Below are 26,401 nucleotides of genomic sequence, written 5' to 3'. Positions count from 1 at the left end.
CCAGAAAATCCTTCCTGTTTTAGAACTCCGAAACGATTTTCCCAGGGTGATGTAATTACAGGCTTTACAGCCCCCACATTTAAATGTCCCTTTTGGTTTCTCAGGGAGCCAAGTCCCTCTTCCTGTAAGGGGCTTGAGATGACTATGGACCACTAGGTCTTTGATGTTACGACCTCTTTTGAATGTAATTGAAGGAAAATCGTCGATCATTTCGGCAATGTCCCTGTCCATTTTGAGAATCCCCCAATTATCCCTAAGGATTTGTCGTATTTCATCATGACTATCGTCGAATGTACCGATGACCCGTAACTTCTGATCCATATCAGTTCTTTCTCTGGGATTCAGGAGGTCATTCCTTCGTTTCGCGAGTGCATGATGATGTGCCTCTTTCAGGATATGGGATGGATATCCCCTATCTCTAAATCTTCTTTGTAAATCCTTCGCAGCTGATAAGTAATCATTGGTTGAGTAATCATTGTTTTTAAATATCGAGATCAATTTGTAAGTATCAATAACATAAACTAACAGCAGAGATGAACCTTCTAGTGAAGGGAATAAAAAAAAAAAATAAAATCAGTGCTCCGCTGAGGGATGGGGATAGAGATCATAAGTTACGGAAGAGAGAGGTGTTCTAGATCCTGAATCTCAAGACCAGAGGTCCTAAAGGGCTAAAATATAATATAGATCTTATGTTTTTGTATTGACATTTTTGGGGATATTTCTTCTTTTTAGGCCTGTATTTCTATGTATTGACGCATGCGGGGTACATGGAATGCCGGACACGCATGCGTTAATTAACCTGATCCCTTTCCCCGTCTATGTTTTCTTTTTAAACAGGTCTTGTATTTGTAGTGTTCAGACCATGACTAAGAACTAAATTTGAATTTTCGAAAAGCAAGGATGCAAAGGATGATGTCCTTTTAAACTATGGAAAAAAAATTATTTTTTTAAACAAATGTAGGAATCTCTTTTGGAGTGCTGGTGCCCAACTCTTTTTTTTTTCTTGAATTGTTTCAGCTGGCACAGCTTTAACTCTATAGCGCACCCTCCATGTTTTCTACTGGGAATGCTAGTATGCATGAGTGAGCTGGCTACTTTTTTCAATGCTGCACTTTACTTGTAGTATGGATGTTCTATCTGTATAAAGACCAAAAGGATAAATTCCCAAATTAGATTCATCAAAACCCTACATAATAAATGGGGAGAGATGAACCAGATAATCAATTGCCATTGGGGGATCCTGTCATTTGACTCAGATCTTGCGCAACTTGTAGGTGATAGGGTCTCAAGTAGGTAGAAAAGGGGCTCTTCAATAGGTAATGTGTTGGTAGAAAGCCATTTTTCCAAAGACAAGAAGAACACATGCCATAAATACGCAGGCTTTTATCCCTGTGGGCTGTGTACAACATGCCAAGTCCTTGTCAAAATGAAATCCTTTGAAGATGAGGATGGTCATAAATATAAGATCAGGGAAAATATTACATGTTCCACACCTGCAGTAATTTATGTTCTACAATATCCACGTGAATTAAGATATGTGGGGAAAACAATTCCTGAAATGAGAATTAGGATAAGGGAACATTTAAACTCAATTAAAAATTATGATAAAATGCAGGTGGAGGCTTGGAAACAGAATAAACCTTTCCAACCAAGAACCATAGCTGAACATTTCAAGAAATTCCACAACTGTAATCCCAGAGGTCTCAAAAGGATGGACCATCACCCACTTAACCTGAGGGATTCGAGGGGATCATTTGGACAGCCTACTTCTCCAAACTGAAAACTGATGGATTTATGGGCTGGGTAGTCTAAAACGCAATGGCCTTAATGATTACTTTGGCTATTTCGTGCAATCCTACTTTTTCTCTCCAAGGAATAAAGAGTCTGTGAATCGTTTTCCCTACAATGACTATTTTTATGTAATTATTTTCTCTGTTGGGGAAAATGTTCATGACATGTCATTTAGTCTTGAAAAATGATATTAAAAGGTCTTATGCTGTTGTATTTCAATAACCTGTCATTTAATGCATGTTTTAACTTTTCCCTTTCCTCCCTCCCTAAACAATTAATAAGCTTTTGGAAGTGGTGTACATTGAGTGTTTTCCTGTAGTGTGTGAACACGACCCTCTTTATAATGCACTTTTATTAGGCATCATGAATACAACCATATGCAGAGACTGTGAGCTGGCCACACAAAATTGTGAATAGCTCACAGCCACAATAGCCTTCTATTGTGCATGGTGAAGTGAGGTCACGTCGGCAGGCATTTTAATAGATTTTGCGGAGGTGAGCAGTGCGCACCCTTCAGTGTCCTGCAGACTGTAAATAGCAGCACATGGACCTTTGTTTGTAGCACACAAACAGCACATGGCCATGTGCACTTAGCCATACAGTGCTAGAAACATATTTTGTCATTTTTTTTTTCTTTTTAATTTAAAATACAAAAAAGGTACATTTTGAGGGCAAACAATACATTTTAAAAAGTTATTGAATGAAAAGGACAATTAAACTCATAATATTGACATTTAGCAATGCTGTAACGTTCCTCTCTCATCAGGTTCATCAGGTTTATATTTACATGGTGTAAGCCCGGCATTTTAAAACTAAGAATACAGAACTGTACGTACTCTAAACAAATTAAATACAGTACTTGCTTTATATAGTGTATATGGAAAAAAAAACATGTTTTTTTTGCAGATGGCATATGTACATGTAACCTATATATACTGGAAATACACAAGTGTAAAAAAGGATAAAATTGAGTGCATGAAGAGGTTGAAATATAACCAGTTAAAAAAAAAACAAAAAAACAGAGCCCCTCGCGTGACGCCACCTCCCTCTCCCAGCACGCACAAAGGTGGCATAATTAGCAGTGCGGAGTGCCAGACATCTTATTCTTGCATTCCGAGCTGCTAATTCTATTTTTTTTTTTCTGGGTGATCCTGGGTGCCCAGACTAGTGACTGACAGTTCTCTGGTATCAAGATGAAGAGGAGGAGAGGTGAGTATTTTTAGGTTTTGTTGTTTTTTTATGTGGTTTATTTCCTTTAAAGCTGTAAACATGTCAGCAGATTTCATCCATAGGTCACCACCACTGCCCTTGTGTACCGAGTGAGGCACTTTGTTTTGTTCACTTTTTTTCCAGCAGAATTCACATTCTTCACCACATTACATTCCTGAGGAAAAGTATCATGCAATACTAGTTGAATGAAATCTTCTTGTATTTGGAATCTGGAATTTGTCCTCTAGATTTTAGCCGTCTGAGTGCTTCCCTCATGTGCCGAGGCTGGAGTGGAGGGCTTTCGCCCCACTTTTCACAAACATCTAGAGCTGAGAAAATGCAAAGTAAATAGTTGTCAGTATAAGATACACATCTGCTGGCAACCTAGGAAGCCTAAATAGAAGTTTGAAATTACATGTACCCAATCCAAAACAATTGAAGCCATCCCTACACAATATCCAATGAGTAAAACTTAAAATTTTATTGCCAATCATTAAAAAAAGTATACAAAATAATGTAAGAAGGGGATCATGTACACTATGTTGGCAGCATGTAAATATAACACCTATCACAATCTATATACCGAGTTACCTGTTACAGGAGAATATAGTTTCTAACTAGACATTCTGCTCTATGATTATATATTACCGTATTTTTCGGACTATAAGACGCACTGGACCATAAGACGCACCTAGGTTTTAGAGGTGTAAAAATAAGAAAACATGTGTTTTTCCCCAAATAGTGTGCTAAAATATTTAATAAAGTAACAGTAAAGTAGCAGTGCCTTACGGGCGGTGCAGCCATGTTTCTCTTTGGAAAGGGGTAGGGATGAGCAGCCCTCACCCCCTCCTCCTCTCCCGGGCATCAACGTGTGCCCGCCGTGCTATGTACGTGCTACGTTCATGTGAATGTAGCCTAAGGGGACTGTGTATGGGATACTTTTATTAGGGGTCATTGTGTGACATTTGGTGAAGTTTTAATAGTGTACTGTGTTCAGGAAGAATTAATGGGGAGACTTTATTAGGGGACATTTTATGGGACACTGTTACCTGGTGCTGAAGGATGACTCCCGTGCTGACAGTACAAGTGTTCTGTCAGATTCAGCACTATACAGAACACTTGGTGGTCGCTAGGTGTGTGGTTCCTTTGACCCAACACTGATGGGCTAGCACCAAGCTCAGCCAACCAGTGTTGGGGGCAGAATTAGTGATGGGAATTATGGCTCTTTAGATAGATTTATGCTGGCACGTAGTCAGGGGGTCTCAAGAGTTACCAGGGCTGTATATGTGACAATGGTCACAAGAGCTTACAATCTATGAGGAGGAGGGGCACTGACGGTGACAATGCTTGTACAATGAACACAAGAGCTTACAATCTATGAGGAGGAGGGGCACTGACGGTGACAATGCTTGTACAATGGTCAAAAGAGCTTACAATCTATGAGGAAGAGGGGCACTGGCGGTGACAATGCTTGTACAATGGTCACAAGAGCTTACAATCTATGAGGAGGAGGGGCACTGGCGGTGACAATGCTTGTACAATGGTCACAAGAGCTTACAATCTATGAGGAGGAGGGGCACTGGCGGTGACAATGCTTGTACAATGGTCACAAGAGCTTACAATCTATGAGGAGGGGACACAGGAGCTTACAATCTATGAGGAGGGGACACAGGAGATGACAATGCTTGTACAATGAACACAAGAGCTTACATTCTATGAGGAGGAGGACAGAGGAGGTGACAGTGCTTGTACAATGAACACAAGAGCTTACAATCTATGAGGAGGAGGGGACAGGAGGTGACAGTGCTTGTACAACGGTCACAAGAGCTTACAATCTATGAGGAGGAGGACACAAGAGGTGACAATGCTTGTACAATGGTCCCCAGAGCTTACAATCTATGAAGAGGAGGACACAGGAGGTGACATAGACTGTAAGCTTCTGTGACCTTGTACAAGCACTGTTTGGGAATTGTTCAGTTTCACACACCTGTGAGCACAGCACAGCAGGCACAGGAGCAGAGACTCCAGTACTGGTCACAGGTCCTGTCCCCTCTTTAGTGGTATTTGATGCCCCTGCAGCACGAGCAGCTGGGACTCTGGCAGAAGACAGTGACCTGTCCGGCATCAGTCACAGTGAGAGCTCCGTGCTGAGGGGGCGTGGCTTCTGCTTCCCTTCATCTGATAACCTGGAAGTCGTGTCACAGTCAGGGTGCCCTGCACGAGCTCCGCTGCTCAAAGAAACTAAGAGGCAGCAGCTGTGTGTGGAGCCGAGCTCAGAGCAGTGTGCTGCTAGAGCCCAGCTCAGCACTGCCCCTGCGCTTACTGCCATGTGCCGTCCTCCATTCTCTCCTGCAGTGGAGGGCTGAGACACCGGCACTCTCCACTGTACATTCGGACTATAAGACGCACCACAGTTTTTTCCCCATCTTCTGGGGAAAAAATGTGCGTCTTATAGTCCAAAAAATACGGTACTTACAGGGTAAATGGATATGGTGTATTCTGACAGTAAATCACTGATATTCTTTAGTGTGATGTCAGTGTGTATAGAAGCCATGTTGTCATTAGGGTAACAGCCCTTAGCAGGTAGAAGCCATCATGAACCAGGTGTAAGATTCTCTCTTCACACACTGGGGTCTATCATGAGTGGTTAGAGGGTGGAGTAATGAGGGTGAGCAGGGGGTGGACAAGGACTGCCCACACAGATATTTAGGCTGGTGAAACCAGAATTCTTTCATTCTGCTTCCTGACAGAGCTACATCCGATTTTGATGTCTGGGATAGCCCTATGGTCTCCTGGGTACCTCTGTAGATCTTGCCCCCACTATGTTGTCAATAGTGGACAAATTACCTGGACTCTGGAATCAGCCTCACAAGCTCAGCCAATTCATTTGTATGGCTGCTAGAATTCACTAGGCAGCTAATTGGAAATCACCGCTCCTCTCAGTGGCACAAGTGAAGGCCAGGGGCACTCTGATTAGGACCTTCAAACAAATCTTGCAAGTTTGGGATGACAGTATGGATGCTTTTTCCAAATGTAGCAACCCTAGGTCCATTTTATGCAACTGGTGCATCATACAGCTGTTATGGTTCCTTAGACTGTATGCAACTTGGTGATGAGAGCACCATTTATTCTCTTTATGTGGCGGTAATGATGAGGCTACCCAACCTTTTTGGGCTAAACATTTATACATAGACCAGGTAACAGCATGAGATAAAAATAAAACACAAGAAGAGATACCAGAAATAGATGATATACAAGAGGGTAACCTCGTAGAATCATGGTGGTAGGTTCCCTTTAATCAAACAATTATACAGATACATATTTTCTTTTTATATCTTACCTTCTTCTACAACCTCTCCTACAAAAACCTTGGCAATACCGGACATAGCAATGACAACATTCTGGGAGACAGAGCAGCCAGTAATAGATTGGATGAGCTGCAGACAAAGACATGAGAAAAAAATTTATTCGGCTAAGAAGCTACCGTATTTTTCGGCCTATAAGGCGCACCTCTAATAAATGCCAGCTAAGACATCTAGGTTCATATATAAGGCGCACTGGAGTATAAGGCGCAGGATCAAATGCAGTACCTAAAAATGTGCACAGTTCAAGCCAGGTATGGCTGCTGGGGGTTAATGCAGGGTGATGCAGCAGGGGTTAAGCGGTCTCCCTCTGCCCCTTCTCCTTCCCTCCTCAGCCAGGGTGTTATTCCTGTGGGGTTCCCTGTGGCTCCTTCTCTTTCCCCTGTTACAGGGCTGTCAGTTATGGGGGATTGTTTACTAATGATGATGATTGCCTCGTGGTCGGCACTATGGGTGCTCCGGTCTCTCCGTGCTAGGGGAAGGCAGGATGGGCACAATGTTAGTTGTGGTGCCAGGGCACTTAAAGGGGTATTCTCATCTGGGCATTCACATTCAGTTTGATAAATCTGCCATATATAAACATTTCTTCAATTAAATGTTATTTAAAAAATGTTCCTGTGTGAAGATAATTTCTCATAAATGTAGTGATATGGTCCCTTAGAAACGAGATGGCTTCCTCGGATACGGCCACCTCTGCCTGAGAGATTGCACAAATAAACAAAAATCTTTTGTATATGAAATGTCCGGGAGTAACTGCAGGTCCCATAGCCGTCCTGTGGTAATGATTGCTGAATCCAGGAGGTCAGGCAGGACTCTATAGCGTAAGTCTGGCCACCGCTGCCAGAGTGTGACGTGGTCGTATCCGAGGAAGCTATCTCGTTTCTAAGGGACCAAATCACTACATTTATGAGAAATTATCTTCACACAGGAACATTTTTTTTAATAACATCCAATTGAATAAATGTTTATATATGGCAGATTAATGAAACTGAATGTGAGTGCCCAGATGAGAATACCCCTTTAAGGAGCTAGGGACCCTGTATACAGTGTGGGAAGGTGCAGGAAATTTCTGGGGATGGAGCTATTAAACACTGGTAAATGTACAGTACATCTTGTCTTTAGCTCATGTTCATATATAAGGCGCACTGGCCTATAAAGGCGCACCTTTGATTTCTGAGAAAATTAAAGGATTTTTGGTGTGCCTTATAGGCGGAAAAATACGGTATATATAAGTTTTCAAAGCTTTTTTTTAAATGGTTATCCAAGTCAAACAATGATTCAAATTTTGTAACCAGTTTTTGTGCCAAAAAGCTGTCCTGTCCACCACATTTATTAGGAATTAAACAATTTTGCATTTGGTACGACTAAAAGGGTTGTGGCTAAAGAAGAACAAAAAAATATTGTGACATAAACCAGGCTAACTGATAGGTAGTTAGACTAGACAATTTTAACCCTTTGTGACTAATTGGTGCATTCAAAATTGCACCCGATTTTGTTTTAACCACTAACAATAAAAGGGTTAACAAACTTAATTAAAGTTGTTTCACATATGTTGAGGGATGCAATTTCTATACATTTATAAACTTATACAAATTTATGGGGGTTACTTTTATTTAGGTGCGCAAAGTGACTTAAAAGCTGAGCAGGTCTCTCAAAAGTATGATTTTGCATTTTTTTTAATGAAAATTTGAAAAGTCGCACCTGGAGTTCTAAGCCCCATAACATCGTACAAAAACGAGAGACATATAAAAAAAAACATGTCAACATAAAGCAGACAGCCACAACAGCAAAATTACTTGATCCCTAACATTTACTATGTGTTGAAAACGTAGAAAATTTGGATTTCAAAAACAGAATGTTTCCAATTTTTTGCCAAATATCAGTTTTTTTCATAAATGCAAAACATAATTTTTCAATATTTTAAAGAGAATTACGTATAATGCTGCAAGGCAGATTTGAAAAAAAGAAAAAAAAAATTGACTTTGCCGCCAAAACCACTTTTCACCATCCTGACAAAGGGGTTAAATCCTATTTTCAGAGTTCTGAAGGTCTATGATATAGTGTTTTAAAAAGGAATTAAATGATTGACCCAATTTGTGTTAGTCACCTCTTTCTGTGCGAGAAGTAGCTGTCACTCTTGTGAAATGATCGGAATTTTCTAACACTCTGCTTACTGACTTCATCCATCTTGCTATTGATGATTTTGAGGCTTTGTTTCCATTATTTTCTCCAGCAAAGAGTAGGAACAAAATTATCATTCTCCTTTTTCCAGGATGCTGAGGTCTGGAGATAAAGGACATCTGGCAGGATGAAGGATTGTAAACCAAGCACACTGGCATACTGTTGCGTGCCCCCTCTGGCACGATCTGTTCTTCTTTCAGCTTCTTATAACCCTTGTTTTTATGAAAATATGGCATAAAAATTTTTACAAATGAGTGTTTGATTTTTTTTTTTTTATATATACAAACAAGGGCATAAGCAGCTGAAAGCCAATGTTGACGGATGGGGGGGGAGGGGGGGACCAGACACATCAGTAAGTCAGTGTGCTTGGTTTACAATCCTTCATCCTGGTGGTAGATGTCTTAACATAATGGGGCACATTTACTTACCCAGTCCAGTCCATATCCCGCGGCGTGTTGTCGGCTGTGCCGAGGTCTGCCGGAGTTCACCTTCTTCCCGGTGCATGTAAGTGCTGATCTTAAATTGTTTTTTTAAATTCCAAGGTTTTTCCGAATCTGTCGGGTTGACCGACGGCCATGCCCCCGATTTCCTTTGCGTGAAAGCCGATGCGCCACAATCCAATCGTGTGCGCCGAAGCCCGGGGCAATTCGGTGCAAATCGGAAATATTCGGGTAAACCTGACGGAAACGCGGCCGCAGGACCCTTAAGTAAATGAGCCCCAATGACTTGAGGGTTCAGCGACAAGATCTTTTTGAGAATGTGGGATCTGCTTCCACTTGCATGAACCCTCAGTAGACGTTCTCATTTCTGCACTTATGAAAGTAATTTATCAAAAAAGGAAGGGATGTCTCTTAACAGTTTTGCAATACAAGCTTTGAAAGCATGTTTCCTATATGCCTCAAAGTTTTTTTGCCACACAATTTTTTTTTTGTTGAGGGCTTCTCAGTCGGCTCCTTTTCTTTTTCCTTGGGTTGAGTTTTACTCTCCTTCTCCTAAGTGGAGTAGCGAGTAAGAAGTATAAACCCCAGGAAAGGATGAGGATACAAAATAAAAAATTTGCCATTTTCAAAGTTCGAAATCATCGCGTTTTCAGGCAGATCGTCCACTTAACATTTTCAGCATTTTTGAAATGTCTGGATAATTTATTTTGATGTCACTCGGCTTACAAATAGATTATCGATTTTCCGTATTTTCAGAATGGACTATTTTGGGGATAAATACTGTTTTGAATGAAATTTTAAATATTTAGCATTAAAACCCCTATATAACCAACCCATTTTCAAATATTTACCCCTCAAACTATCAGAAACAGCTTTTAGGAAGATTGTTAACCCCTTGAGACCTTCATAGTAATTGAATCAAAATGGCGGTGAAATTTAGAATGGTCAAATGCAGGTTATAAGTTCATTTAGCCCTAAAATTTACACATTTCCAAAAGAGAAAATCCACCATACAATTTGTTATGCAATTTCTGCAATTTCTCCTGAGTACAGAGACCCCCCACATGTGGCCATTACTTGTTTTATGGGCGCACAGCAAGGCGCAGAAAGGGAGGAGCACCCTACAGCTGCCAGGATTTTAGTTTCCTAATTGGCCCCTTTTGTAGGCTATAAAATTTTCGCTTTTTCGTTATTGGGGCCATGTGACAGCATTGTTTTTGCGGGACGAAATGCTTTTTCCAGTTTTACCATTTTGGGGTTGGTATCCCCGGTTGTTGTAGGAGTAGAAAAAAAATTGATTCTGCACTGGATTTTTGATTTTTTTTTTTCCGTGTTCACAAGAAATAATCATGGTATCTTTAATCTATGGGTCGATACGATTATGGGGATAACATACTTGAACATTTTAACTTTTTTGGATACATAGCTGGTTGATGGCTTGTTTTTTGCAGGACATGTTGTACTTTGCAACAATATCATTCTGGAGTACAATACTGATGTATTGCAGGGTATTAGCCATGTCAGTCTATGCACGTGCATAGGCTGACCTTGTGCCTTTAAGATGACGTCACAGATGACACCATCTTTCAGGGACTGCCATGAGGCAGCCCTGGGGTCCTGTTCCAGGGCTGCCATAGCAACGATCAGAGCCCCCCAAAAAGGCAGAGGGGGGGGGGGGCGCGATCATGGGGTAAAGACCCCCCAAAGGCAAGTTAAATGCTGCTGTCGCGCTGTCCGTGGCATTTACCGGGTTAAACACCTGCGATCCAAGCCCACCCTGACCGCCGGTGATTAAAACCGCAAGATATTGAAAGAAACCATAGATTTTACCCGTTTAATGGCAGCTTTAGGGAATGCAGAGCGTCGGTACATCTCATAGCGATTCAACTGTTCTTCTGAGAAGGAGGATACCAAAATTCTTTAAAGGAGAAAAGTGTGATAAATATAAGTATCTTTGGAGAAGGTCTAGACTTGCTCTACTTTAAAGGGGTATTCCCATCTGGGCATTTACATTTAATTGAATTCATTTGGCATATATAAACATTTCCTCAATTGGATTAAAAAAAAAAAAAAAAAAAGTTCCTGTGTGAAGATAATTTCTCATAAATGTAGTCATGTTGTCTACATAGCTTCCTCGGATATGACCACCTCTGCTGGAGTGATTGCACCTAGAAACAAGAGGTGTTTGTATATGAAATGTCCAGGGGTTATTGTATATCCTACAGCCGCCCTGTGGTAATGATTGCTGAATCCAGGGGGTCAGGCAGGGCCCAGTAGCGCATGTGTGGCCACCGCTGCCAAAATGTGAGGTGGTCGTATCCGAAGAAGCTATCTCGTTTCTAAGGGACAACATGACTACATTTATGAGAAATTATCTTCACACAGGAACATTTTTTTTAATAACATCCAATTAAAGAAATGTTTATATAAGGCAAATGAATTCAATTAAATGTAAATGCCCAGATGGGAATACCTCTAATACACCACTTACTGCATTTTCTGGATTTCATCTTCATCCACTTTCTGCTTCTTTTCTCTTTTCTCCTTTATTTCCAGCTTTACTTTCTTAGCGTTTAGAGGCTCTAGTGTTTCTCCAGTCAGTACTAAAGCAAGACTTTCAACTGGTTTCATCTACCAAAACAAAGTGTGGAAAAAGGAACAAGAAACAAAATGAGGAGGCCACAATGCAGAAGAACAGCTTGGTTTTCAGTGTTATGGGCACGTTGAGTAACTGCTGCCTAACTCCTATTCAAGTGAATGGCATCTGATCTGCTTATGACTGTGAGGTCCCAAGTCTCAGTCTCAGAAATGTGGTAGGCAGAAAGTTAAAGTGTAGGACCCAGTAGGATCAGATACTTTCCTCCTGATCTACAATCAAAGTAAAAAAAAGGTAGGATTGGTACTTTAACCCCTTAAGGACGTGGCCAGTTTGTACGTTAAGGCTTAGCCTTAATATGGCATGTGTCGCTTCATAGGATTATAACTTTTGAACACTTCACTTTACTAAAAGTATTGCGAGACTATTTTTTCGTGACACATTGTACTTATTAGTGGTAAATTTTGGTTGATAAGTTTTGCTTTTATTTATTTAAAAAAAAAAAAAATATTTGCTAATTTTTTTGAGAAATTCAGCATTTTTAAAATTTTAAATTACAGTTATATTCTAGTATAAGCAGAGGTACCTAATTTTTAACACAAAAAACTGGGCAAAACCTATTGACTTGAGTATAAGCCTAGGGTGGGAAATTCATTAGTCACAGCCTCCAGTCAGTATATAGCCGACCAGCCCCTGCTCCCCCCCCCCCCCCCAAGTATATAGCCGACCAGCCCCTGCTCCCCCCCAGTCTATAGCCGACCAGCCCCTGCTCCCCCCCAGTCTATAGCCGACCAGCCCCTGCTCCCCCCCAGTCTATAGCCGACCAGCCCCTGCTCCCCCCCAGTCTATAGCCGACCAGCCCCTGCTCCCCCCCCAGTCTATAGCCGACCAGCCCCTGCTCCCCCCCCAGTCTATAGCCGACCAGCCCCTGCTCCCCCCCCCCCAGTATATAGCCGACCAGCCCCTGCTCCCCCCCCCCAGTATATAGCCGACCAGCCCCTGCTCCCCCCCCCAGTATATAGCCGACCAGCCCCTGCTCCCCCCCCCCCCCAAGTATATAGCCGACCAGCCCCTGCTCCCCCCCCCCAAGTATATAGCCGACCAGCCCCTGCTCCCCCCCAAGTATATAGCCGACCAGCCCCTGCTCCCCCCCCAGTATATAGCCGACCAGCCCCTGCTCCCCCCCCAGTATATAGCCTACCAGCCCCTGCTCCCCCCCCAGTATATAGCCTACCAGCCCCTGCTCCCCCCCCCCCCAAGTATATAGCCTACCAGCCCCTGCTCCCCCCCCAGTATATAGCCTACCAGCCCCTGCTCTCCCCCCCAGTATATAGCCTACCAGCCCCTGCTCCCCCCCCAGTATATAGCCTACCAGCCCCTGCTCCCCCCCCAGTATATAGCCTACCAGCCCCTGCTCCCCCCCCAGTATATAGCCTACCAGCCCCTGCTCCCCCCCCCCCCCAAGTATATAGCCTACCAGCCCCTGCTCCCCCCCCAGTATATAGCCTACCAGCCCCTGCTCTCCCCCCCAGTATATAGCCTACCAGCCCCTGCTCCCCCCCCAGTATATAGCCTACCAGCCCCTGCTCCCCCCCCAGTATATAGCCTACCAGCCCCTGCTCCCCCCCCAGTATATAGCCTACCAGCCCCTGCTCCCCCCCCAGTATATAGCCTACCAGCCCCTGCTCCCCCCCCCACATTATATAGCCTGCCAGCCCATGCCCCCCCCCCCCCAGTATGTCAAGCCTGTAATTAAAAAAAAAAAAAAATTAATACTGTACTCCCCGCCCACGGCCCGCACACAGAATGACATCAGCCGCATGCAGACGTCATTGTTTGTGACCCGCTCCAAAGAGGAGCGGAAAGACTTGAAGAGGCACCGAAGCATCGGAAACAAGAAGAGGACCTGAGGGGGCGTCAGAAAGGTGAGTACAGTGCTAATTGAAATTTGAAATACAAGAGACAGCTTTCAGGAAGATTTTTAACCCTTTGAGCGCTGCATAGTAATTAAAACAAAATGGAGTTGAAATTTAGAATGGTCCAATTTTGTCAATACAGAGATGGTTGATGGCTTGTTTTTTTGCGGGACATGTTGTACTTTGTACCAGGATCATTCTGGAGTAGATGTTTTTAAAACTTTTTATTGAAATTTTTGTTGAATGAAATACCGTACATACAATTTTTGTGCTGAAAATTCCAAACTCTGTTTATACTCGGGTACATAAAAAAAGAAGTACTCACCTTTCCGAGACCTAGGGCAGGTCCTCTTCTTACTTCATGTGTGCCAGCACCAGGTCAATGAAAACGGCCAGCCAGCCGCTGCTGACATAATAGTTTGTGCACACGGACCTGATGCTGACCTGCATCTGGCGCACATGAAGTATGAAGAGGACCTGCCTGGGCCGTCGGAATGGTGAGTACCCAGTTTTTTTTATGTGCTGGGCATACTGGGGGCTGGCAGGTTATACTCTCCAAGGGGTTGATGGCTGGCTATACACTACAGGGAGCTAGCTATACGTTTTGGTGGAAAACCATCTTTTTCCAGCATAGTGTAGGTGAACAGAATCAAACATATAATGGCCGACCTTCCCTTTCATTGGTTAGAGGTCAGGGAATGCAATAAGTGAAACTATTAAACAGACTCCGAATTTCATTATGTAAACAGTGGTTATATACATCTCATGTATGTATATCCTGACCGTCCCTTCGTCTAAGCACATCATGCATCAAAAATTACATTGGCGGGTGTCCACCTGTGTATAGGTGCCAAGCATTCAATAGCAGACCGAATACCAGTAGGAGGGAATGAACTTCTTTTAATCCCTTATCATCTACGCTTGTTTTCAGCTTAAAGGGGTATTCTCATCTCTACATTCATATTCTATTTAATTCATATATACATACATTTCTTCAATAAGATGTTATTTAAAAAAAAAAGTTTACTTGTGTGAAGATGATTTCTCATAAATAGTGGTGTCATTTAATATTCCATGAAATGTACTGGAAAGCTAGAAAAAAAAATTCCAAGTGGGATCTGTTTTTATGGGTTTTATTCTGCGCTCCAAATGACACTCTCTTTATTCTTTGGGTTGCTATGATCACAGGGGTACCAAGTTGATATAAGCTTTAATAGATTTTAAAAAATGCAAATCTTTTGTACATAAAAAGTATTTGCCATTTTGCCAAATTCTGAAGCCAATAACTTTAGTGTATGGACCTATGTAAGGCAGAGGTCGCATTAACGCCTCACCAAGCGTCATAGACGCATGATGAGGCGCCATTACTCCCCAGAATAATTGCCAAGCGTAAAAGTACGCTTGGCAATTATCCCCCTGTAAGGTGCTGGATAAGCAGTCTAGCGCGCTGCAGTCGTAGAGGAGAGTATCACTGTGATCGCAGCGCGCGGGCACTGCTCAGCACAAGACCAATAGCAAAGCTCCTTTACGCTGCCAGAATTAAGCAGCATGTAAGGGGCTTTGTTATTGGCTGTAAAGTATCGCCGGTAGACCGGTCGAGTCTGTGTATCTCCCTGCAGCATAGTGTCGCGGATGGATTAGTCAGGCTCTGCATGGGAGACCCGGCGGGTGCTGGGCGGGATCCCCACTACTTCCTTCCAGTAAGTGTAAACCTCGGGGATATGAGGGAGAGGGTGACGGGGGGAATCCTCACACGGTCCAAAGATTACTGTGCGATGTCTGGTCCGGACATTGCTGACAACCTGAGTCTGACATCCCTGTCACTGGGCACTGCCACAGGGGGCGACACTGTGTACAGGCCCTAGTGCTTGTGTGTATATTACTAGTACACTAGAGTCTGCACATGTTTCACTAGTTTGTGCGGCTGCCAGACTTCATTCACACACGCTCCTCTGCTCCACAGTACTGCAGAACCAGGTAAAAAAAGCCATTTGCCAGCTCCCATCCTGCTCCTATCACTTGGCCCTGTACTGTCCTCCAACCCAAGCAAACCCTGCTCCACGCTGCTGTATGGCACTAGCTGCCCTCGTTCCTCGCCTCCCCCGGACAAGCTGCCGCCGTCATGTCCCTATAGCCACGGGAGGTGATATACTGGAGGTCGGGGTAAAGGCCAAGTGTGCAGAGCTGCGTCCGTAGTCCTGCTTCTACCCCTCCCTCACACACTTTGCTCAGCATCAGCGATCATCATGGCAGAGGAGCAACAAGTTGTGCAGAGGCTCCCTCAGCTGCCCCAAGCTCCCTCAGCTGCCCTTTTCGTCCCCAGGGGCACTGCCAGCTCTGCTGATAGAACTGCAGGGCACAGAGGCCAATGCATTGTAATAGATGGTCAATAACTGCATCTGGTAAGCTGCGGAGCCCTGTGTCCTGTCATTCATCTATCATGTTATTTATCTCTGCCATCCTCCTTACATGTGACTGACATGTATGACATGTACAACAGGGAGAACACATGTCAAAATATCTTATGTATGTATTTTGTACACAACACTTCATATATGTGTAAGCAGGTCTGTGCGTTTGTGTAAATATACTGGGACACATTTACAAAGGGCAGTGCACCAGTTTTCTGTCTAACTTCGCACATTCTATTAGGTGCAAATTGCTTGTGCAGGTATTTAACAAGTGTCTATGCCACATTAGTGTTGCACGCTGCTGTTTTGTGCCGCGCTGCACTAGTCTTCACACGACACAAATTTCTTTACTGAACGGGGCGCCAGATTTCTCATCAGGTGCACCAGAAAAAAAAGTGGTGCACTGTGTTGAGGAAGTGCTGGTGGCACCAGATTCATGAAGAACGTGCGCCAGAAATCCTGTACCCTGTGCCTTCTGCACATTACACAGGCATCTGCACATAGTACAGACTGCACTGTTCTTAGTAAATGTGCCGCACATGCTCCCCTACTCCACAAGGAATTCGGCAAAAAAAAAAAAAAGTAGAAAAAGTGAGAGCCATTAACGACAAGGATAGCCCGCCTGCCCATGTTTACTATTGCATCACTATCAGTTATATGGTTATAGGGTAAAGGTAATACAATTTAGGCTGCTTTTACGCATTCCAGTTGACTTGTGTTTAGAAACTCAAGTCAAGCTTTGTGCGATCACATACGTGTTTCAGCTGAAACTCATGTGATGTGTAAGGGTGCGGTCACACATACTGCTAGCACTGCATTTACAAATGCAGCACTAGCGTACGAGGACGGGCCTTGGGACAATAACCTATGTGTTTCTAGGGTGTGTACTCCTTGTCGGCTAAAAATACTCCTCCAAAATGCCAAGAGGAGTATTTTTACTCTGCCTTGAAAAAGTTAATGCGACCTCTGATGTAAGGTGTTATTTTTTTGCGGTATGTGCTGGCGTATTAATTTATATCAATTTGGTACCTATATGACAGTTTGATAATTTTTATTCAAATATGCATGGATGGAAAAATGGGGAAAAAGTGGCGATTCGGGCCCTCTTTTCCATTATGGTGTTCACGGCCGGGAATAATCTTTTTAATATTTTGATAGAATGGGAATTTTGGGATGTGGAGATACCCATCATGATCATTTTCACTGTTTATTTACTTTTATATGTGATCTAGGGAAAGGGGGATGATTTAAACTTTTACTTTTTTTTTCCACAATTTTTTAAATTTTATTTTTACCATTATTTCAGACCCTCCAGGGTCTGATTGCTAATATTATATACTGTGATAATTCTGTATTGCAGTATATAGCAATATAACTGCAGATATCTAGTGGCCTGCCATCTGCTGGCTATTAGAATCATCTTTCAAATGATCCCCAACATATTTTACAGAATAGATACCACAAGAAAAATAAGGAGTCACACAATTCTCCAATAAAATTACATAAAGTTTTTTATTTCATTGATATATTAAAATTACAATTACAATGGATGTTAAATGGAGGATATCCAATAATAATGATCTGAGTATGCTGCCCACCTCACTATCAAGAGGGTATGTTCACCATAGATCTATCACAGTTATTGCTTATTTACCCAGTAAGAAAAAATAAAGTGCATATATTCCTGGAAAACACCTACTTAAGTATAGTAATTTCGCCTTGGTGAAACTTTAAGTAAAAGAACAGTGTCTTACCCATGATGTAGTGTAGGTAGGGACAGCTCCCAGACACCCCAACGCACATTTCGCCCACGCTTCCTCAGGGGGTACGAAACAAACGCTGGGGAGCCGGAATTTAAATGTTTTACCTGACCGGATGGACTAAGTTGCGCATGCGCCTCGAACAACTCTCCGGCGTGTTAACATGCCCCACTTCCGCTGCCCGGGAGCTAGTGCGCACGCTCGGAATCCCACAGCGCTATCGGATTTCCGGTCATGCGCGATGCGCCCTAGGCAACGGGGGATGCCAACCAGCCAGAGATGTCTACTGCGCATGCGCCATCATCCGGATTGAAATCAGTCCAGGGTAAGGAAATAATATATATATAGAGTAAGGTACATAGGTCGTAATTAGTCGAAACAAAAGTGGCAATATGCATACATGTATGCCAGAGTGAGACATCTTGGAAGGTATAAAAGTTACCCTATTGTGAAATTTTAAATATTATGTTAATTATGTTAAATATACATTTTGTGACTATACATATATATCACAAAAATAAAGTGCCCACCGTCAATCAATATTATACAAATATATATATATCTCAGTGATTCATATCTCAATATTGCATAAAGTGCAAAATCTATATAAAGTGCAGATTACAAAGTGCTATGTGCAATTTTATAAATCGTACACACACATATCAAAAATATACAAACAATTTTTAGAAAAGTATACTTCTCCCCAATAAAACGTTGGAACCTTAGGTTCCTTCACCACTAATCCATCAAATACTTTTTTTGGGATCACTCCCGATTCCACTGCCGAGTCCAGTGCAGTGCTGGCTGAGATATATGGACGACGTGCTGGTTGTGTGGCAAGGGACGGAGGGGGAGCTGATCGAGTTCATGCGGGAGCTTAATGACAATAGATTTAACATCCATCTTACATATTCATATAGCAGGACCAGGGTGGACTTTCTGGACATCACGATTGAGGTTGATGCTGAAGGATATCTACAGACCGATATGTACAGAAAGCCCACCTCTGTGAATGCTCTCCTGCATGCCTCCTCGGCTCACCCCCCGTCCACTATACGTTCCATACCTGGAGGTCAATTTCTAAGAGCCCGTCGTATTTGTTCCACAGATGGAAAATTTGAATGTCAGGCTAAGGATCTTGAAGAAAGATTTAAAAACGGGGGATACAGCGGACGCTGTATCAAAATTGGCTATCGTAATGCCAAAAAGAAGGGACGAATGGAACTACTACAGCCAAAAAAGGAAACAAAAAGTGACCGCAATATCCGATTCATATCAACCTATAACAAACAATGGGATAATCTGAGAGGTATTCTTAGTAAACACTGGTCCGTTTTGAAAACAGATGCTACACTGAAAACACTGCTGACGGAGAGACCGCTACTTACGGCAAGGAGAAGTAAAAATTTAAAAGACCTACTGGTACAAAGCCATTACATCCCCAAGATGGAATATCCCTTTGGACAGAGGACAAAAAAGGTAGGCAGTTTCCCATGTGGCAAATGCATATCTTGTCAAAACATACAACGTGCCCACTCTTGATGCGGCAGATGGAGGTAGGACATATGAAATCAGGGAGTACATCTCCTGTAACACCACGGGGGTGATATATTACGCGACGTGTGAGTGCCCAAAAATTTATGTGGGACTTACCTCGAGAGATCTAGGTACAAGAGTGAGGGAACACGTAAGGGATATTATGAAGGCGAAGAGCGCGACCAATATAAGAGAACTAAAACCGGTGCTGCGCCACTTCTACCACCACCATGGATGTGACCCAAAGGGATTTCAGGTAAGGGGCATAGAAGTGGTGCATTGTGGAGTCAGGGGGGGGGGTAACCTGAAAAGGATTTTAGCCCAGAAAGAATGTAGGTGGATCGTGCAACTTGGCACCATGTCCCCAGTAGGTCTTAATGAAGCCTTGAGCTTCGCTCCATTCTTGTGAGCTGAACAAGTTGGAAAATTGTCTATATCCGTTCACTAGATTTTAACTATATATATTTTTTCTTGTATTGAGTAGAAAGATTACATGCTGGGAGGAGCTGGACTTTATGATGAAATAAGATGGGAGAAGGAATAATGAATTAATAGAAGAAATTCACGTATTGTGGAACGAAAATAATGGAATAAAACATAAGAAGCTGTCGGAATGAAGTCGTAATATGCTTTGTATGTTTAACATGTGTTGTATGTTTAGGAAAGAAATTATGTTTGGAGGAGAGTATATTTGTATATATATCTTTAAAAATGTAGCATTTTATTGTATATAGTAGTTATCTAAAGAGAAAATATTTACCCCATAGGGTTAAGAGATGGAAGGTAATAGTTAATTGGTTGCACTATTATTAGCACTTTTTCTGGAAAAGATAGGGGGATTAATACCCCTTTCCTTTAAGTTGGATAAATATTTGAATATGGGGAGAAGTATACTTTTCTAAAAACTGTTTGTTTGTATATTTTTGATATGTGTGTGTACGATTTATAAAATTGCACATAGCACTTTGTAATCAGCACTTTATATAGATTTTGCACTTTATGCAATATTGGAGATCACTGAGATATATATACACTCACCGGCCACTTTATTAGGTACACCATGCTAGTAACGGGTTGGACCCCCTTTTGCCTTCAGAACTGCCTCAATTCTTCATGGCATAGATTCAACAAGGTGCTGGAAGCATTCCTCAGAGATTTTGGTCCATATTGACATGATGGCATCACACAGTTGCCGCAGATTTGTCAGCTGCACATCCATGATGTGAATCTCCCGTTCCACCATATCCCAAAGATGCTTTATTGGATTGAGATCTGGTGACTGTGGAGGCCATTTAAGTACAGTGAACTCATTTTCATGTTCAAGAAACCAGTCTGAGATGATTCCAGCTTTATGACATGGCGCATTATCCTGCTGAAAGTAGCCATCAGATGTTGGGTACATTGTGGTCATAAAGCGATGGACATGGTCAGCAACAATACTCAGGTAGGCTGTGGCATTGCAACGATGCTCAATTGGTACCAAGGGGCCTGAAGAGTGCCAAGAAAATATTCCCCACACCATGACACCACCACCACCAGCCTGAACCGTTGATATAAGGCAGGATGGATCCATGCTTTCATGTTGTTGACGCCAAATTCTGACCCTACCATCCGAATGTCGCAGCAGAAATCGAGACTCATCAGACCAGGCAACGTTTTTCCAATCTTTAACTGTCCAATTTCAATGAGATTGTGCAAATTGTAGCCTCAGTTTCCTGTTCTTAGCTGAAAGGAGTGGCACATGGTGTGGTCTTCTGCTTCTGTAGCCCATCTGCCTCAAAGTTCGACGTACTGTGTGTTCAGAGATGCTCTTCTGCCTACCTTGGTTGTAACAGGTGGCGATTTGAGTCACTGTTGCCTTTCTATCAGCTCGAACCAGTCTGCCCATTCTCCTCTGACCTCTGGCATCAACAAGGCATTTCTGCCCACAGAACTGCCACTCACTGGATGTTTTTATTTTTTGGACCATTCTCTGTAAACCCTAGAGATGGTTGTGCGTGAAAATCCCAGTAGATCAGCAGTTTCTGAAATACTCACACCAGCCCTTCTGGCACCAACAACCACAACCAGGCACTCAAATCACCTTTCTTCCACATACTGATGCGAGGTTTGAACTGCAGGAGATTGTCTTGACCATGTCTACATGCCTAAATGCACTGCATTGCCGCTATGTGATTGGCTGATTAGAAATTAAGTGTTAACGAGCAGTTGGACAGGTGTACCTAATAAAGTGGCCGGTGAGTGTATATATTTGTATAATATTGATTGACGGTGGGCACTTTATTTTTGTGATATATATGTATAGTCACAAAATGTATATTTAACATAATTAACATAATATTTAAAATTTCACAATAGGGTAACTTATACCTTCCAAGATGTCTCACTCTGGCATACATGTATGCATATTGCCACTTTTTTTTCGACTAATTACGACCTATGTACCTTACTCTATATATATTATTTCCTTACCCTGGACTGATTTCCATCCGGATGATGGCGCATGCGCAGTAGACATCTCTGGCTGGCTGGCATCCCCCATTGCCTAGGGCGCATCGCGCATGACCGGAAATCCGATAGCGCTGTGGGATTCCGAGCGTGCGCACTAGCTTCCGGGCACCGGAAGTGGGGCATGTTAACACGCCGGAGATTTGTTCGAGGCGCATGCGCAACTTAGTCCATCCGGTCAGGTAAAACATTTAAATTCCGGCTCCCCAGCGTTTGTTTCGTACCCCCTGAGGAAGCGTGGGCGAAACGCGCGTTGGGGTGTCTGGGAGCTGTCCCTACCTACACTACATCATGGGTAAGACACTGTTCTTTTACTTAAAGTTTCACCAAGGCGAAATTACTATACTTAAGTAGGTGTTTTCCAGGAATATATGCACTTTATTTTTTCTTACTGGGTAAATAAGCAATAACTGTGATAGATCTATGGTGAACATACCCTCTTGATAGTGAGGTGGGCAGCATACTCAGACCATTATTATTGGATATCCTCCATTTAACATCCATTGTAATTGTAATTTTAATATATCAATGAAATAAAAAACTTTATGTAATTTTATTGGAGAATTGTGTGGCTCCTTATTTTTCTTGTGGCATCTAATGTGTTTGGGAGTAATTCCGTAATTTAAGGGTGGAGGGCTTGATGCCCGGTCCCATTATGTAGCAAAATGAAGATGTGGTTTCTGATATTTTACAGAATAATGCCCAAGGTAAAAAAGATTTGTCCCATACCCAAGTGCCACATGAAATAGAATTTTTATTAATTTTCAGATAAAAGGTTTTTCTAGGCAAATAAACTTAATATAAAACCCAATATCTGTGTGGAGGTTATTTCTAAAGTTGTCAATAAAGTGATTACTTGTGCTTTTTATTTGTGTAATTGTCTGTTCTTAATATTCAATATTTTCAGTAGCAATAAATGAGCTTGGCTGTGAAGCTTGTTTTGCCAATTCTCTGGCTTCCGCAGGGGAAATCTATGCATAATTCCCCTGAGGAAGCCAGAGAACTGCCAAAACATGTTGGGGGGCTAATAGTTATGCATTTTAGAAACAATGTGTGTGTGTGTGTGTGTGTGTGTGTAGTAATTAGGTTACTATCAGCTATGAATTAGAAACTGAGGTGCAAACAGATAGGTGTGAGAAAGGCACGATAGCCTGGAACAAAGAATAAGTTGTCATTATAGTGAGTGCTGGCCTAGTGAGTGATTAATAAAAGTTATATTTTATGTGGCACTTGGATATGGGACAAATCTGTTTTACCTTGGGCAATATTCTGAAATTAGAGATCAATGAGACTCTAGGCTGCCATGGCAACCAATCACCGCCCTCCGATGATGGGAAGGGGAGGGGGTGATGACCGTCCAAGATTGCAGCGTCAACGAAATGGTAAGTTAGAGCTCAGCCCGTGAGCCCTCTCCATACAGCCCTCCGCAGCACTTGGACATTACAGCAAGTCCTGGTGCCCGAAGGGGTTAACAAAAAAAGTGTAACACAACTGAAAATAAGTCTTACATTCTAGGTTCTTCCAAGTAGCCGCCTCTGATTAGCCGCTTTGATTACTGCTTTGCACACTCTTGGCGTTCTAATAAGCTTCAAGAGGTAGTCACCTGAAATGGTCTTTCAACAGTCTTGGAGGAGTTCCCAGAGATGTTGGCCATTTTGCCTTCACTCTGCAGCCCAGATTTCCCCAAACCATCTCGATTGGGTTAAAGTCTGGTGACTGTGGAGGCCAGGTCATCTGGCATAGCACCCCATCGCTCTCCTTCTTGGTCAAAAGCTGCTTTTTTTCTAGCCATAATACAAATTCTAACAGTCTATTCAGTGGGACCATCAGCTGTGCATCCACCATGACCGTGACAGGGCACTTGTGATGGCGACTACCTCATAGAGCTCATCAAAAGAATGCAAATCAGTAATCAAAGCAAAAAGGTGGCTACTTTGAAGAACCTAGAATATAAGACATTTTCAGTTGTTAACTAAATAATTCTACATGTGTTGAATCATACTTTTGATGCCTTCAGTGTGAATCTATAATCTTTATAGTCATGAAAATACAGAAAACTCTTTTAATGAGAAGGTGTGTCCAAACTTTTGGCCTGTATTATATGTATACCACTGTTGTATATACTGTATAATGACATCTGCCGGACCTCTAATGAAGAGAAGGTCGGCCTTTATGTTTGATTGCTGTAAAAAGGTGGTTATCCACCAAAATGTAGCACCTTGGAATAAAGACACCCTGATTTATGCTACAATTTGGAGTGTTGTGTATTTTTTAAATTATCTATACAGGACGTTAGCCAAAGGTCCAAGGATTTGCACCCAGACATCGCTACTTAAGGTATATATATATATTTTTTTTCATTACAGCCACAAAGGGACTCCGTAAAGGGGGCGATTTTGGGACACTAACCCTGTGGGTGGGTCGTCTCTCAGTTAGGGACCACGTGTAAATCTCTCAGCAGGAGGGAGCACAGGAAAAATTAAAAAAAAAAAAAAAAAACCCCATCTCACAGCTCAGTTCTTATGACTTTCTCTCTGGGCTCCAAATAACACCTCTACTGTATGGTTTGGTGCGCTCGCGGTGATACCAAATTTATAGAAGTTTTGTATTTTACTACATTTTCAAACATTCAAATTGAATTGAATGTGTACGAAAAAGAAAAAAAAAAATAAATTGCCATCTTCTGACGCTAATAAATTTTTCATACTTTGGTGTACGGAGCTGGGGGGATGTGTCGTTTTTTCAGAAATGAGCCGACATTTTCATTGCTACCATTTTGAGGACTGTGCGACATTTTGATCACTTTTTATTCCATTTTTTTCTGTCATGTAAAAAGGTGTAAAAGTCGTATTTCAGACATTTGGGCGCCATTTCCTGTTATGGAGGTCACGGCTGTCAATAACAGTTTTAATATTTTGATAGATCTGGCATTTTGGGACGCAGCAATACCTAATGTGTTTGTTATTTTTACCGTTCATTACGTTTTATATCAGTTCTAGGGAAAGGGGGGTGATTAAAATTTTTTATATTTTATTAATTTTTTTACATGTTTTTTTAAAACTTTTTTTCCCCCACTATTTCTTAGACCCTATAGGGTACATTAACCCTAGATGGTCTGATCATTCCTACCATATACTGCAATACTACTGTATTGCAGTATATGGCGTTTTTGCACAGGATTAATTACAATGAGCCACTGCATCATTGTAACGAATCTGCAGAAACCATGCAGCCTCAGGTCTGACGAAGACCTGAGGGTGTCATGGCAACAGAACGCCGCCCACTGATGACGCCCATGTGCCACCACGTTTTAAGTGTCGCCGCGACTTTGCCAGCAGCAGACAAGAGGTTAACACAGACCACAGGTGTTAGCGATGGGTCTTTGCTCCAATATGCAGCAAAGCCTATCTCTGTATGAAGAGGGCTCAGCCCGTGAGCCCTCTTCATATACCCTTCATAGCTCTGCGTCAGATATATCCACCGCAGAGCGTGAAGGGGTTAAAGGAAATCTACCACACACAAAAAGTGGCTCATCGTGGCTCCAGCGCTCGCCGGGATCTCCTAGAACATAAAAAACGGGCCGCAGCGATGTCTGGCACTCTGGGCTGCTAATTATTCAAGAACCTTGCCACCTCCCTCTACCATGCTGGGAGAATTCAGGAATCTTGATTGATAGATGCCTCCCTCTCCCACATTGGCACTTATAATTGGCAGCCCGGATTACAGGGGCGCCTACTCTTTATAAATCTTTTTACTAGGTGATCCTGGCATGAGAAGAGAAGTCAAGCTCTGGGATTGGAATGAAAAGGAGAACAGGTGATTTTTTTTAATTTCTTTTTGTGCATGGTAGATTATTTTGGCCGTTTGGACGTATTATGGAAGCCCCACATCCCCACCAAGTAGGTAGGGGGGCATGGTGAGCAGCAGAGTGGCATTTCTATGCCGCCCTCCGTGCCCCCTGCTTGGCGTGAAGGGGATAATAAACACAATTAGCAAGTGATTGCGTTTATTCAGAGGTTCCACGCCGGTTTTTCGGACATAGAAGCCCTGATAAATATCCTTCATTGTGTTTACACAGATAAGATAGAACAATTTACATATCAGTAGCTGCTTCTTATTGGGATACAAAGCGTAAAGTAAAACACATGATCTTTCCTCAGGAGTCAGGACTCCATAAGACGATGCACTCATAACCAGCCTCCTCTCTCACCTCTTTCTCCTCGGCTTCTTTCATTCGCTGCTGTTCTACATCTCCGGTTGGCGCTTTCTCTTCGCCCATCACTATTACAGCTTCTACGTCCACCATTTTTGTTTTCTTCAGCAACTTTCCATATCAAAATGCCTACAATGGAGTTACTCCCGGAAGATATGATGTCACGGGAAGGGGCGGGTTTTTTCCGCAGCTTCTCAGTGCAGCCGGAAGCAGAGATGGCTGGATGACTGACGTGAATCAGTAATGTCTTTTTCTGCACGTTGGTATGATTGATTATATTGGTGTATATGGAGGTGAGGGTGTGCAGTACAGGGTGTGATGAGGATTGGAGTAAGGTTAGTAGAGCTCAGTTGTTACAGGTGATGATTGTTATGTGGGACTGTACGTCGGGTGGGCTGGGGTGTATGTTACCGTTGGACTGCGGGATGTGTGTGTGGGGGGGCTGAGGTAGCAAAAGCTCTATGTGACTGGTGGGGGG

At 42.6% G+C, this 26,401-nt stretch overlaps 1 protein-coding gene across 1 annotated transcript; it reads right to left on the bottom strand.

Annotated features, from left to right (window-relative positions):
* Positions 1-1,442: 1,442 nt before the first annotated feature.
* On the bottom strand, positions 1,443-26,298 carry TAF11 (TATA-box binding protein associated factor 11). Its single transcript, XM_072137196.1, has 5 exons — positions 25,921-26,298; positions 11,475-11,614; positions 10,814-10,901; positions 6,341-6,437; positions 1,443-3,329 (listed from the first exon to the last, which is right to left on the bottom strand). The coding sequence occupies exons 1-5, from the start codon at positions 26,014-26,016 to the stop codon at positions 3,199-3,201; spliced, it is 552 nt and encodes a 183-aa protein (XP_071993297.1). The 5' UTR covers positions 26,017-26,298; the 3' UTR covers positions 1,443-3,198.
* Between the last annotated feature and the right edge of the window lie 103 nt (positions 26,299-26,401).

The sequence above is a fragment of the Engystomops pustulosus genome, chromosome 2 (assembly GCF_040894005.1).
Source record: "Engystomops pustulosus chromosome 2, aEngPut4.maternal, whole genome shotgun sequence".
NCBI classification, from domain to species: Eukaryota; Metazoa; Chordata; class Amphibia; order Anura; family Leptodactylidae; genus Engystomops; species Engystomops pustulosus.
The sequence above is the reverse complement of the archived record's forward strand: the minus strand, read 5'-3'. Positions and strand labels throughout refer to the sequence as shown.

Bases quoted from the DNA above. Each gene is read 5' to 3' on its own strand.
- TAF11 (XM_072137196.1), bottom strand. From the start codon at position 26,016: ATGGTGGACGTAGAAGCTGTAATAGTGATGGGCGAAGAGAAAGCGCCA. The intron at 11,615-25,920 runs GTGAGAGAGGAG...TTGTTTTGGTAG, and splicing joins AAGAAGCCGAGGAGAAAGAG to ATGAAACCAGTTGAAAGTCT. The intron at 3,330-6,340 runs GTAAGATATAAA...GCATTTTCTCAG, and splicing joins AGGAGAGGTTGTAGAAGAAG to CTCTAGATGTTTGTGAAAAG.